Raw genomic sequence first — 13,233 nt, 5'->3', positions numbered from 1 at the left:
ACTAAAAATGGATTCGGTGATGTAAGCAGGTGTTTATGCTTCTCTGGTCCTCTGTCGTATTGCCCTCTTTATGCCCAAGAAGGTAGACACCAGTGTAGGCATGAACGAGGCCCTACATGGGTAACGTGTGGGGCCTTCCTCCCGTTAGAGTTTTTATGAAGTGTCGTGTTGTTTCTCCGTGCTTCTGGCCGTCGTATTGTCCTTCTTACTGTTCTTTAACAATGTTGGCATGTTCTAGCACTCGTATGGCCTCCTTGTCTACACTGGAGTTGTAGAAGCGTATAGTCGTTATTACCTCGAGAGTGCTTATTGTGTTACATAATCCGTAAGTGTAGTAATGCCGGAATAATTTACGCAGATTTTCTCAATTCATTTTCATCCACTATGCAAGGTAACACAGCGGCTGTCCCGGCAGTGACGGAACCCCTTCTGGGAGGGACATCAAATAGTCGAGGGAAGGCGCAGCTGGGCGAGGGCATCCTTCTGCTTCTCATATCGGCACTGGGCTTCTCTACGATGAGTTGTCTAGCCTCCATGGTGAGCCGGTGGTTCTCATCTTCGGAGATCATGTTTACTCGCTGCCTTATGCAATTGATATTCTCATATATGGTATGCTTGAGAGCAGGAGTGCCCCCATTGCCGAGCCGCATGGAGGCGGACAACCTACAGGGCTGGGTCATCATCAGGGGCGTATTCGGAGCACTAAGCAACTGGATACTGTAAGCAGTGTGCATTGCATGTGGTATGTTGGCATCAAAATTGTAGGTACTATTCCCTTTCTCAGCTGCCTCTGGCGGACTCCTCTAGTCTGTTCTTCACACAGCCCATGTTTACTTTAATTCTAGCTCCATTGGTGATTAATGAGAGTATTGCTCCTAGGCAGGTTTTGGCTGTGCTGATGGCAGTCTGTGGGGTAGGCGGTATCACTGGTGCTCTCCCTGTTCACACCAGTCTTCAGGTTTTCTGTATTGCTCGTCCAGCATGGCTCTTCGGCGCGGCATCAGCTTCTACTACTGCAGTGATGCATAATATAGATCCACAGATACCCAGATGGCTGGCTGTCATAGTATGCCTCAGTGGGAGTTTCGTGGCCTCCCTCGTATTCATAACAGTCACTCATATTGGCAAAAGAGTAATACGGGGATGAGGGAGCTCTATGGGAATTAATCGATTGTGCCTCATTGATACATCCTCAGGCACACTGGGCACAGCTTGTGTTCTCGTTTGCTGCCTTCGGTACAGCAGTCGCTATAATACCCCTATGTTTTCAATGGTCTCCTTTAAGAATGCCATCTACCCCTTGGCCCTATGTCATGTTATTCTCGCTTGGCTGCTGTGCCCTGCTAGGCCAGTCTACATTCAATCATGGCATCCAGTTGTGCCAGTCAGCGGTCACCAGCTCCCTGGTCAGGCAAGTAGACCTGATCTTTGCCTTCGTTTATCAGGTGGGATTAGATGTGGATCACCGAGCTTCGAGGATTGGGGTTTCTCAGGCTCTTTTTCTCAACCACCCTTTAACGTGGTATTCTCTAACGGGTGGTTTTTTTGTCCTTTGCGGAGCATTGGTGGACGCTCTCCCGAAACTGGTCACTGAGCTCAAGTCTAGGGGATATATCGGCGTAGTAAGATCAAGCCGCAAAGTCGAAAATGTGTAATGACTTCCAAAATGGTTTTTGAGGAGCTTTTGTGGTATCTGTTCATAATCGGCGATTCAACGTGGGAAGGACGTTGATAGAGATTCGTCCGATTTTACATCTCAATGTAGCAGTGGCAGTGCCCTATTACTTGTGTAATATCATATTTCAATCTTCTTGTCGTGTTGAATGAGCAAATACGTGGGAGATTGTGAAATATGTATAGAGGTATGCTACAATGGAGAGTCGATCGTATAGTTAGTGTTCTTACGTTACTATGAAGACCGATTTCTCAACGGAGTCAACATCGCCTCTACTTGCGCCTACCTCGGTTCGCCCTCGAGCTAACTCACGTGGTGAAGTCCGCATGGGCCTGGGCGTCGTGTTTGTGTTTATTTCGGCCTTTGCCTTCTCCACGATGAGCTTTCTGGCCTCTATCGCTAGTCGCTGGTTTGCCTCTTCGGAGACCATGTTTATTCGATGTATAATGCAGCTTATATTCGCATGGGCCGCTTGCAGGGCGGCTAAGGTACCTGTCTTGCCTAGCCTCAGTGCGCCTCATCATCTCTTCTGGTGGGTCATGCTCAGAGGCCTTTTCGGTGCCGCAGGGAACTGGATTCTGTAGGGGCTTCCCTCGATGACTTTGGTGGACGCTGGTCGTTCTTTGTTAGATACTACTCCTTGTCTCAGCTCCCTCTGGCAGATGCATCTAGTCTATTCTTCACTCAGCCTATGTTCACCCTTACGTTAGCTCCTATTCTTATCCACGAGAAAATAGCTCCCAGGCAGGTCTTGGCGGTCCTGTTTGCAGTCTGTGGTGTAATAACTCACAGAGTTGGCGGCTTGGGCTGTGCTTGATTCCATCCTTCTTGTTACTGATAGGTCTTCTGCATCGCACATCCAGCGTGGCTATTCGGCTCTTCAATAGCCGGGTATGAGGCCATGGGTAATGTCGATGCTCAGTTGCCTAGATGGCTAGCCATTATAGTATGCCTTTGCGGTAGCTTCTGCTCTGCTATGGTTTTCATCACAGTCAGTAATATCGGCCGCAGGGTAATACTGGTGCGATCTTGATAGAGCGTTGGTTCACCGAGTATGCTCCTCAGGCACACTGGTCTCAGCTTGTCTTTGCCTTTGCTATCATCGGCACCTGCGTAGCGACTATCCCTCTAGTGGCACAGCTAGCGCCTCTGAGGTGGCCTCGAGGCATCGTGCCCTACATAGTGATTATCTCGGTCGGTTGTTGCGCCCTTGTTGGCCAGGCGACATTCAACTACGGCATGCAACTGTGTCAGTCGGCAGTGACCAGTTCACTTGTCAGGCAGTCGGACCTCATTTTCGCATTCATTTATCAGGTAGTATATACATCTCTGTGGAAAATCGTTATTACTATACGACGTTAAGTACTTCGCTCTTTCAGTGATTCCAGTTTCATACGCGAATTTTGCTACTACTCAGGCCCTGTTCCTCAGCCACCCATTGACGTGGTACGTCATTGTTGGTGGATGCTTCGTTCTAGGAGGTGCCCTCACTGATGCCGTACCCAAGGTTATCAAGGAGCTCCGCAACAAGGGCTACCTAGCACAAAAGGCTCACTAATACAATGCTTGCCTATGTGGTAAAACACCCCTAGCTTCATTGCTATTTACCTCAGCACCTCACAACCTTGTATTCATCTGCTTCTATGTACGTTACTAAATCGTATTGATATCTCTCTAGCATTGAAATGGGTTTCCTCGCCGTCTCGAGTTTGCTTGTGTTTGTGTTGGTAACCTTCTTCCTCTTGATCGACAGTGGTCTGCATTGATATCATGTCTCTCCACTCCGTGAAGCTACTAGCAATAGTAGCAGCTGCATTAGTCGCCTTGTTGGGCTTGTGGGCAGCGAAGGAGGTACTATACGGGGCATGGGGGGGTGTTAGTGCTCATGCATGGCGGCGTGAGAAAATATGCACATGTTCAAGTACATGTGTAGGTGACATTTGTGGAAATTCTGGGAGGAAAGTTGAGGAAAATCGTGTTGGTTTCTGTACACTTCTACCCGAAGTACCTATGCCCATTCAGGTTGGAAAGATCAAAAGGCCACTGCTGTTTTCGGTCTCCCAAGCATTCACTGCTGGGGTCTTGTTCGCCGCTGGACTCTGTCACATGCTTCCTGATGCTGTCGGGGACCTCATCGGGATCTACGTAGATCATAACCCCCAGTTTGGTGAGTCTACCCAAGTTGTTCCTCAGTCGGTTTCACTGTATATGGTAGGTGCTCTCATTGCGTGTACATGGGCCGCCGTGGCATTCCTGTTATTGCTTTCCATCGAGGAGATGGTTTCGGCTCTGTTACCCGCGAGTACAGCAGTCCCCCACTCGGAAGCCGCGTGCGTCACGTATAGAACTCAGTTCCCTATACTGCCTAGGTGAACGGATGATTCTGCTCGATAACCGACGATATGTCGTTTCCGGGTCTTAGGAAGGAGCTTGTCGGTCCTCATGGTTGCTGCGAGGAGGCAGATCCCGATAGCTGTTGTGAGGTAGTTGATTATTTTCGCGATCGCGAGTGTATCGTGTGTTGGTGGTAGGCAATCGAGAATCGGAATGCACAGGAGAAGGACGGCCTTATAGATCCTCTCTTGCCACGGTATCACAACGAATGTTGTCCAGTACATGAGCATGATCATGTCCATCATCATCATCATCACCATACTCACAGTATCCACAGTATCGACGAAGCCGATCCTGAGCGTAATTGTTATGTCTACTGATCCGCTTGGGTAGTTTGCGTCCGCCAATTCGAGGAGCTTGAGGAGCTGCCCTTCTGGCATGGGACCGACGAGTATGTTTCAGAACCTCTCCTCCTCCTCCAACAGCAGCATCATCACCATCATCATGTGGAGCTGAAGCATGCCCCGCTGAAAGCAGGGCCCTGTGCGGAGATCGGCGCAATGACGCTTTTCATTGCATTGAGGTGACCATTCGGTGAATCCAAATGTCAGCGAAATTGCTCTACTCGCTACTCCTCTCCTCTTCAGCTTCCATTCAGTGATGGAAGGTTTGGGTGTCGGATCGGCTACACATTCCTGGGAGGTCATACCTGTCCTCACAGCGATTCTAGCCCATAAGGTAGGACTTCGGCCCTTTATGCTTTTGTATCTCTGCTTTAGGCACTAGCGGCGTTTGCATTAGGATGTAGCCTGGTTGAGTCTACCGTGTCGGGCAGGCGATTTTTTGTATACAGTCTTATATTCGCCGCTGGTGAGTCAGGGCTTGTTTCTATTTCTAGCATTGCCTCGATCATCAGGTACTCCCGTCGGTGCTCTACTTGGCAATATTGGAATCTCCTCTGGGAAGAGCGTGCACGCAGCGGCTGTCTTCACGGCCACATGTAAGGCCCTAGCATCAGGAACCTTCCTACAGGTGTGTTGTTGCATACTGCGAATCATAATCATAGTTTCGATACAGGTGAGCTCAATGGAGATAATACCCCAGGTCTTCGCCTCTGCCGAGGGCCGGTTTAGCAAGCTTACCGCAATTCTCGTTGGATTCGGAGCAATGGCTACTCTAGCTGTGTGGATATGAGAGGTTACTCTACTACTACTACGGCTACTGAGCCTGTGATACTACCCAGCGCCATTTTCTCACTGTTTCACCATTTAATCTGACTCCTTCATTGAAATAGGTTGAGTTTGTGTCGGGTGTGGTATTGCTCTTTCAGACTTGTCCGTCTCGATGCGAGAAACTCGATCTGTATCACACTCACATGCTTCATCGCCGCTGCACCCCTTCGAGGCACGCGCCGTGGATGAGGAACCGTCGAGCCAGTCCTTGAGTGAGACAGTAGTGGACTCGATAGCAGCTCAGTATGGCGTTGCTAAGACTGCAATGGGAAAGCTGTGTAGGGCTGCAGAGTAATCCACCGAGGATGATGCTGTTGTTGTTAGACCGAAACGTCAGCGCTTCTGTACGGCAGCTCGACTTCTCCGCACTAGCAGAGTCTGATCTACCTTTTTCTCTTCGTCGTGATGAGGACATCGGGCAGGATCAGGGAGAAGAGACTTGGAAGTGTCTCAAGCCAGATGGTGAGTCCCATAAGTTTAGTGCAGTATCGCGAGAAAATACGGAAAACGCTAGAATACCGAGTTGAGCGTATTACCAACAAAGTCACAACTGATTTAGATCCAACGCTTAGGGGCTCTATCGGCTATAACGGAAGTGGGTATCGTATTCTAGTCGGGTTCGGGAGTAGATCCGGAGAGTGTTTTCGAAGGTATACAAGTTGACTATGTGGCCTAATGGCTTCTGTGAACAGCTCAGACTTTGCACCTCTCTGCACACCTTGACATTTTCGGTTTAGCCGGCCATTTTTAGTATTGGTGATAGTCGTATCTGTACACTGCAGTATCATAGCTATCGGCCTAGAAGTGTAGTACTAGCAGACTGCTAGTACTACACTTCTGCTAGTAGTAGTATTGTCCACTCACACGAGTAGAGTATCGCGATTGACGTCGGGAAGGCATCTTACTATACTCGTCATACGATTACTAAGAGTTCTTCATGGCACACTCGCGAGCAGTCTCATGTACCTTTCCATATTCAATGGCTACAGCATCGAATGTAGGTACGTATCGGGTCATCGATGCATCTGAGCTAACGTCCACTATTCTTGTCGATCCGGACTTGGATGATCAGGAGATTATCACTACAGACTCGGGTCTAAGGCTTCCTGATATTCGCCTCCCCGCATGCGCTCTCCGCAAAGGCCGAACTTTCAGCGGGGTCTCAACTACTGTACCTTCATTAGCAGAGGCGGAACTTGGCGAGGAGCCTATGGGGGTTTCCCTCTTGCCACCTGGCGGCTCTCGGTTGCTCCACCGTCGGACCAAACGGTTCCACACAGTGGCGGCTGGTCTGGCCAGCGAAGCCCGTGCTGCTGTCGACAAGGTCCGGGTCGAATCCAGGGAAGTACTCCCACTGTGATTTCTCGCGGGGATTTTTACACTGTCCTCGGTGTGTATTACATTTCACGATATAATTTCTGCTCTTTGATGCACTTTGGTAGAGCTGCTGTTTTTGGAGCTTCACCACGTCGCTGGTGGTCGAGTTTTATGTACGTATTGGGTCTGCAGGGGTGGGTAGTTCAGTGAATTAATATCCCTATCCATGGTCAAGAAACGAGTCAAGTTGGCTCGCAGACGGGACAAGAACGCGTCGTCTGTCCCAGTGTCGTCAGGGAAGGTCCAAGTAGGGAGAACAGACGAGCAGGGGGGTCTCACGGGACTCGAAGACCTCCGTGAGAAGTTGGCGGTTCTTCCAACACATGTGGTACGATTGCTGGCAATTTCATAGCCTTTGCCGTTCCCGTCTTTGATTGTAATAAGATGATACTGCATGTCGTTGTTTATGTAAATTACGTTGCGCCGTCGTCTATAGGCGCATAGGTTTGATACGTTGTACATACTATAATACTGCAGTCTTGTCGGGCCAAGTTTATCAGCATCAAAGCTCGTCGATAACCCCTTACTATTATAGTGAATCTGATATTGTATTATGAGCCTCTCAGGTGTTTGACCTGGATGACACTGTATGGGAAGGAGATGTCGAATTCTGTTATGGCCCTCCATTCAAGTTTGATGGCGGTGTCGTCTACTCTAAGGGTAATCTTTATCAGCCACCTCTACTCGCAAGACTAAGTTCCTCAGGGTCGCCCTCGTTGACACTGTTCGAAGATATACCCGCCATAATGACGTGGCTAGTGAGGCACGGTGTGGAGATCGGATATGCATCTAAGACGGCCGAGCCACGTTGGGCTATGGAAGTCCTCGACTTGATTCATCCTATAGCTGACCAGCCCGGCTGTTCTCTGAAGAAGGTCTCTGCAGGGGAGGGTTGGGGTTGGCAGAATAAACAAGAACATATGAGGAAGATCAGAGCCACTACTGGGATGAACTATGACGAATGTGTTTTCTTTGACAATATGTACAGCAACTGTGAGGATGTATCCAAACTGGGTACGACTTCCGGCTACTGTCCGAGAGGAATGACCAACGAGATCTTCATAAGGACCATGATCGAGTTCTCGGACAAGATGGCTGGCAGCAGTAGTTCGTTTTCTTCAGAGGAGGATAGCAATACTTCCAGTTTCCTCGATTAGGGTTGTTCCACCTCGACGTCACTGTATCAATAGTGTTGCTTACGTGCCTGCATCATCTAGTTACTGTAATGTGTTGAAGTTTCGTACTAGGCGCGGCGGGAATCAGCGGAGATATACCGTGAACATTGATAGCAGTTCTTTTTGTCACGCCATCACGACTTCTCCAGTGTCTATGAGTGCAGACTCTCTCGCCAAGGTCAAGGCTGATGAAACTCGACGGCGCAAGATTTATTTCCAGTATGCTTGTGGATTCCCTGGGGGCTTCCCAGTGTTGAAATAAATGTCCACTTTCCTCAGCTGAGTCCAGAAGTTTCCTCACTAACTACGGAAGAAAAATGCCTCCGGATTTCCATATTGTCACTAGAACTTGTAGTTGGTTATGTGTATATTTCGCCTTTCCGCCGGTCCATTGATATGAGTGCAAGCTAGTTGGCATTTCGTCTATCCCTCCCTTTCTTCAGGTCAATGATTGGGCCTCTCGTTGTCTTCACCATTGTGGCGGTACTAGCTCTAAAGCCCAGTAAGTTGGACTCTTTGGACTACTCTTCTACACCTGGGTCCTCAGCTCCTATCGACTGGTTCTATTGGCACCCTTTTCTCATGCTCGTCGGTACGGTACCGATTGCCACCTCAGCAGTGCTCATCAAGAAAATTGGGGGTATTCAAATCGCCCATCGAAGCAATGTAGTGTCGATACAGGTTACTATAATACGAAAACCCATGGTTTTCTGCTTTTCCTGACTCTGACGTTCGTAGTTGGTGGTCTCTATGTCATCTATACGAACAAGGAGATGCATCAGAAGAATCATCTTGTGTCTTGGCACTCCTGGATAGGCGTCACGGCTGCAGGACTGCTCATTGGTGAGTAACAAAACGCATCCATCACATGTTGGAGTTGCCTCTGTTCAGGTGAGGCATGTGGCGGATTCCTAGCTCTTGATCCAGACTGTAAGATCAGGACGTCCCCGTCTGTGGAGGCTTACATCCGCATCATCCATAGGTGAGCTCAGCGGTCAATATTTCTTTAGCTGCTACGTTGGTGTAGGTACTGTGGCAAAATCACACTAATCCTGGCCTATATTGCCTGCGTCACAGGATGGTACAAAATGAGTCATAGGATGGTCGAAGGATCTGCCTTTGGCCTCAATGCCATCCACGTGACGGCCTTGTTCACTCTACCTCTGTCGGTGTTTGCTTACATTGCTTTCATAAAGAAGTATTGAATTACACTGCATAGTGCTCGTCAGTTTTTGGAGCTAGCGAAGTTGCGTTGGGCGGTACCTCAATCTTCCCAAGCGCAACTTAAACCAAATAATATATCGCCAAGATTCCATTTGAGGTCCGATCTCGTTCGTCGATTTAGCCTCTACTTGGTATGTTAGCCATAGTGCACGGATAAGGTCCCAGAGAAGCTAAGAATGTGCAACTGTGGACTTCCTAGACTCCTCACTAATCATCAATGTTTTAGTTTTGATCACGCCCATCATGGACGTCTCCTCTCCCAATCACGATTCCCAATCAGAGACATCAAGTGACGCCGAGGATGGCTCTACTCCTCTGGTCGGTTATGCTGTGAAGCCCTCTGAGTACCATCTACTTCAACGACGATATTTTCCCAGCAAGATTGGTGGTTCCCCGGCATGGCTCGACCCGGAGCTTTTGCCATCGGGAGATCTCACTTGCGATTCCTGTGCCAAGCCGCTCACCTTTCTGGCTCAGATCTACTCTCCTGGGGGGAACGATGCAGCCTTCCATCGGACCATATATGTTTTTGCGTGTAGGAGCTGTCCAGGATCGTTCAGGGCGTTGCGGTCACAACTGCCAAGGGACAACGCGTATTACCCCCCAGTCCCGGCCTCAGAAGACGACACTACTGTGAGCGATGATGTTATCGCGCCTAAGAGCTGTTCTTTGTGCGGTCTGCCGCGTGATGTCGCCGAGTGTGACGGTCAGGGCGTGCATGTGTCCTGTCGGAAGAGACTCGAGAGTAGGTGGAAGTTGAAGGTTGATGAGTTTGGTCTATTCATCGAAGAATGCGACGAAGAAATGACCGACAGCGAAAGTGATGTCTTGGCTTCTGATTTGGTTGGGGACGAAAGTCACCTTCTCGAGGAATACCGAAAGAAAAACGAGGAGGAGATGATGGATGAGTCGGAGATCGAGGCATTCGATGAACTATGTCCGGAGATAGATGCTGACGACCAAGCGCATAAGGACTTTGAGCTCCTTGCAAAGGCTAACCCTGGTCATGTTATTTACTATCGTCGTGGTGGCAGACCTGTATGGCTGACTTCTATGGGGAAGCAGCCCGCGTCCCCGACACGGTGTGAACTGTGTGGTGCCCCGAGGGAGTTTGAGTTCCAAATCCAACCACAGCTTGTCTATAAGGCGTCTTGCGATTTTGACTTTGGTGTTGTTGCCGTATACACATGCAGTGCTGATTGCGATATCAAGGGTTATGCTCGAGAGTTCACGGCCGCACAGGAGGAGCCGGAGGAGTGGCTTGCGTCGAATGAGGAGAAGCAAGAGGTTGTGGACATTCCTGTATCATCGAGTCGATAATTGATGATAGCAAAGTAACGTAAATAGACATTATGTTGATACCGTTCCTCCGACAAATTATAGTGATGAGTTGATGTTAATCCAATGACGATATCAGTAGTGAGCTTTGAGTGGCAGGACTGATATTAACGTGTCTTATATGTCTGGACCTGAGGGCGGCAGTGAAGGAGCTCATGCCTGCACAGCTGATGATGGCAATGCGAGTTCAGTGTTGGACAGGTTGCTCGATGAGCAGAGCGAGATTGAGGCAGGGGCTATTAGAGTGACGGACGAGGTCAGCGACGAGCAACAGGACTATCCCGAGCATAGGTTGGCCGATACCCTCATACAGTGCGGGGCAATCGCGATCCTATTGCTAGGCCCATCCCAGAAGGGATAGTACTACCGAGCCCAATGGCTCAGCTTCCGTCTCCTGAAGAGACTCCCCGAACCGAGACCAAGACGACTCTTGCTCGGGCTGACATGCAGGACTTCCAGAAGGCCCTTGACGGAGTGAGGATACCACGCTGACTATCACCAGGGGACTCCTCCGTAGGTCGTGGGCAAACTCCGGACCGCTGCGACGGATGCCTTCATGGATTCGCGCCAACGTATCACGCGGAGGCACGAAGCGGAGTCAACTGCAGCCAAGATGCATGCACAGGCCACTGAGGTCAATCTCAAAGAGACTATCAAGGCTCTCAATGAGCGACTCGAGTATAACGTCATCTACTACTACGTCACACTCACACATCTAGTGATCGTTCCATCTGATTGTCGTCTCAGTGTAGCGAATGATCGAGTCGCGACCCTCGAGAGACAAATCAAAGGCGTCCAATTTCTCAATCACAAGCAGCGTAATCGTCAACGCAGGCAGCTGCTGATGGCTAGGATGATGGCCCGATGGAAGATATACAATAGTCTGCGGGTACGTGGCCTGGCGGAGTTGGAGCCTGCTCGCTTACTTCTCCGGCAGTTGGACGAAAAGACGAAGTCGAAGCTCTCGAGAGCTCTCTACAAGGCGAAGTTGTCGAGCCGAGTCTTCGTGTCGTGGAAGCTCCGGTCTATGCGGAGGGCTGCTGCCCGAAAGCAGGCTGATATGGAGTTGGCTAATGCAACTCTGCGAGCTAATGAGTCAGCGGTTTGGGAGGAGGAGAGATCGACGCTTCTGGTAGACGACATTCCGTGGAAAGAATCATATTCTATCATTCGTCAGGCTAGAATAGACGACTTCACAGCAGAGCTAGAGAAGGAGATGCAGACGAAACGTATGATGCAGGATAATCTCAAGCGCGTCTTCATGCGCGGTGTGTGTGCTCTGAACTTTGAGGCTATGTCTTTGCTGGGTGAGGCAGAAGGAACTCAGCGCTCATGTCATACAATGCCGGGTTTGGCCATCATCGTTTGTAGGTGGGCAGCCTGCCGATGAGAGCGAAGCCGAGGAGCAGTTCGACCGCCTCTTCGGCTCTGCATCGGCAGCGAACTCAACGAATCCTGTGGGAGCAGAAGCCAGGCCTCAAGTAGTGTGCGGATCCTCCTTCGAGTATCGAAATTCTGATTCCAACTCAGGACAGCTCATGGATCAACTTGATGGCGCGGGAGACTTTCGTGGCCACCAGTTCCGCCATGGCTATGGTCACGGGCTCGGAAGGTGCTCGGAAAGAGCATAACACCCAGAGTCTGCCATTCGTCAGCTACGATGGTTCGAAAGACCGAGAGAAAGCCGTCATGGTGGGCTCTAGAATACCATAAACCATCTCTGGATAATGTCTGAGATGTTTATATATCAGATGTCCTCTGCCCCGCCGCCGGCACAGGATACCGCAGTCCCCACGGCTCACTTGACTGGTGTCCGTTCCGTCACCCCTGTCACATCCAGACGCAAAGACTGGTCTCGTGCTAGCAATGGTGTTGTCGCCGGATCTCGCAGTAAGAGACAGTCTGTGGGGTAATGCTCTATTCTGTGCATAATGCTGAGGATATCATCATCTAGTGTTGTTCGGACCATGTGTTGTTTTGCTATTAGTGGGAATCATTGGGGATGGATCCAAATTGATGCGTAAACACCTTATTCAGGAGAAGAGCACCTTAGAATCTAGACACGACATGGTTCCTAGCGGGTTAAGTCTCCTGCAGGCTGCATGCTCCGCGGGCCCCATGGGTTGAATTTCGAGCTTCCCACCTTGGTATTCGGTCATAAACTCCGGGAAAATCCCTGGTACAGGAGTGTGGGAAGGGGAAAAGCACGTAACCTTCACACTCCTGATAGCTTGCTAGGCTATTTAAGTGTCTAGGCTAAGCCTTGCCGACTCAAGATTCTCAAATTCGTCAAGTGCTGTGAGGTTCGAATTCACGCAAACCCCCACACTCGACACCGTGTAGTAGTCAACCTGCCTGAAGAGTTATTCGATTTTTGATGGCGAACTAACCTCTGGCTTATTTGCACCTAAGCGGGTGCGTAGGTATCCATAGGATGGTGACTACCGAAGCCACCGCACCGTTCAACTATATGAGTGCTGTGGGGTTCGAACCCACGCGAACCGTGTTCAGTGGATCTTAAGTCCACCCCCTTAACCACTCGGGCAAACACTCGATGACGCATTGCAACACTCAGCCTGCTATAACTTGAAAGGTTATCCGTTTTTCGATGTCGAATTAATATTCAGCTTGTTTGCACCAAGGCGGGTGCGTAGGTGTCCATATGATGGTGACTACCGAAGCCACCGCACCGTTCAACAATATGAGTGCTGTGGGGTTCGAACCCACGCGAACCGTGTTCAGTGGATCTTAAGTCCACCCCCTTAACCACTCGGGCAAACACTCGATGACGCATTGCAACACTCAGCCCGCTAGAACTTGAAAGGTTATCCGTTTTTTGATGTCGAATTAGTATTCAGCTTGTTTGCACCTAGCCGGC

General features: G+C 49.8%; 8 protein-coding genes and 2 non-coding genes across 10 annotated transcripts; 8 read left to right on the top strand and 2 right to left on the bottom strand.

Moving 5' to 3' along the window:
- The first annotated feature begins 380 nt into the window (after positions 1–380).
- Positions 381–1,805, top strand: Pmar_PMAR015282 (Transmembrane protein, putative). The gene is made up of 6 exons (XM_002782908.1): positions 381–537; positions 621–719; positions 766–913; positions 959–1,132; positions 1,197–1,445; positions 1,494–1,805. The coding sequence occupies exons 2-6, from the start codon at positions 649–651 to the stop codon at positions 1,653–1,655; spliced, it is 804 nt and encodes a 267-aa protein (XP_002782954.1). The 5' UTR covers positions 381–537; positions 621–648; the 3' UTR covers positions 1,656–1,805.
- Positions 1,806–1,894: 89 nt separating this feature from the next.
- Pmar_PMAR015281 (Transmembrane protein, putative) lies at positions 1,895–3,373 on the top strand. Its single transcript, XM_002782907.1, has 5 exons — positions 1,895–2,255; positions 2,306–2,453; positions 2,517–2,687; positions 2,741–2,989; positions 3,093–3,373. The coding sequence occupies exons 1-5, from the start codon at positions 1,912–1,914 to the stop codon at positions 3,231–3,233; spliced, it is 1,053 nt and encodes a 350-aa protein (XP_002782953.1). The 5' UTR covers positions 1,895–1,911; the 3' UTR covers positions 3,234–3,373.
- A 72-nt stretch (positions 3,374–3,445) lies between these two features.
- Positions 3,446–5,294, top strand: Pmar_PMAR015280 (conserved hypothetical protein; the record flags this gene model as incomplete). The annotated part of the gene is made up of 10 exons (XM_002782906.1): positions 3,446–3,526; positions 3,698–3,842; positions 3,891–4,044; positions 4,098–4,158; positions 4,207–4,369; positions 4,472–4,592; positions 4,657–4,747; positions 4,789–4,879; positions 4,926–5,041; positions 5,087–5,294. The coding sequence occupies 10 exons, from the start codon at positions 3,446–3,448 to the stop codon at positions 5,201–5,203; spliced, it is 1,140 nt and encodes a 379-aa protein (XP_002782952.1). The 3' UTR covers positions 5,204–5,294.
- Positions 5,295–5,337: 43 nt separating this feature from the next.
- Pmar_PMAR015279 (hypothetical protein) lies at positions 5,338–6,708 on the top strand. The gene is made up of 3 exons (XM_002782905.1): positions 5,338–5,519; positions 5,566–5,703; positions 6,243–6,708. The coding sequence occupies exons 1-3, from the start codon at positions 5,354–5,356 to the stop codon at positions 6,599–6,601; spliced, it is 663 nt and encodes a 220-aa protein (XP_002782951.1). The 5' UTR covers positions 5,338–5,353; the 3' UTR covers positions 6,602–6,708.
- A 656-nt stretch (positions 6,709–7,364) lies between these two features.
- Pmar_PMAR015278 (conserved hypothetical protein) lies at positions 7,365–7,775 on the top strand (the record flags this gene model as incomplete). The annotated part of the gene is made up of 1 exon (XM_002782904.1): positions 7,365–7,775. One exon carries the CDS (start codon positions 7,365–7,367, stop codon positions 7,773–7,775), a length of 411 nt encoding a protein of 136 aa, XP_002782950.1.
- Positions 7,776–7,930: 155 nt separating this feature from the next.
- Positions 7,931–9,027, top strand: Pmar_PMAR015277 (Cytochrome b561 domain-containing protein, putative). Its single transcript, XM_002782903.1, has 6 exons — positions 7,931–8,012; positions 8,237–8,295; positions 8,341–8,433; positions 8,475–8,636; positions 8,685–8,775; positions 8,821–9,027. Exons 1-6 carry the CDS (start codon positions 7,948–7,950, stop codon positions 8,996–8,998), a joined length of 648 nt encoding a protein of 215 aa, XP_002782949.1. The 5' UTR covers positions 7,931–7,947; the 3' UTR covers positions 8,999–9,027.
- A 233-nt stretch (positions 9,028–9,260) lies between these two features.
- On the top strand, positions 9,261–10,389 carry Pmar_PMAR015276 (Programmed cell death protein, putative; the record flags this gene model as incomplete). The annotated part of the gene is made up of 1 exon (XM_002782902.1): positions 9,261–10,389. One exon carries the CDS (start codon positions 9,261–9,263, stop codon positions 10,335–10,337), a length of 1,077 nt encoding a protein of 358 aa, XP_002782948.1. The 3' UTR covers positions 10,338–10,389.
- An 87-nt stretch (positions 10,390–10,476) lies between these two features.
- Positions 10,477–12,268, top strand: Pmar_PMAR015275 (hypothetical protein; the record flags this gene model as incomplete). Its single annotated transcript, XM_002782901.1, has 7 exons — positions 10,477–10,667; positions 10,697–10,829; positions 10,873–11,487; positions 11,533–11,662; positions 11,727–11,836; positions 11,886–12,047; positions 12,107–12,268. The coding sequence occupies 7 exons, from the start codon at positions 10,477–10,479 to the stop codon at positions 12,266–12,268; spliced, it is 1,503 nt and encodes a 500-aa protein (XP_002782947.1).
- Positions 12,269–12,826: 558 nt separating this feature from the next.
- On the bottom strand, positions 12,827–12,908 carry Pmar_PMAR015274. The gene has a single exon. It is a non-coding gene; the product is annotated as a tRNA-Leu (tRNA).
- A 149-nt stretch (positions 12,909–13,057) lies between these two features.
- Positions 13,058–13,139, bottom strand: Pmar_PMAR015273. Its single transcript has one exon. It is a non-coding gene; the product is annotated as a tRNA-Leu (tRNA).
- Positions 13,140–13,233: the final 94 nt, after the last annotated feature.

The sequence above is a fragment of the Perkinsus marinus genome (assembly GCF_000006405.1).
Source record: "Perkinsus marinus ATCC 50983 genomic scaffold scf_1104296937906, whole genome shotgun sequence".
Classification (NCBI taxonomy): Eukaryota; Perkinsozoa; order Perkinsida; family Perkinsidae; genus Perkinsus; species Perkinsus marinus.
Note: the sequence above shows the minus strand (reverse complement) of the source record. Positions and strands in the feature narration are given on the sequence as shown.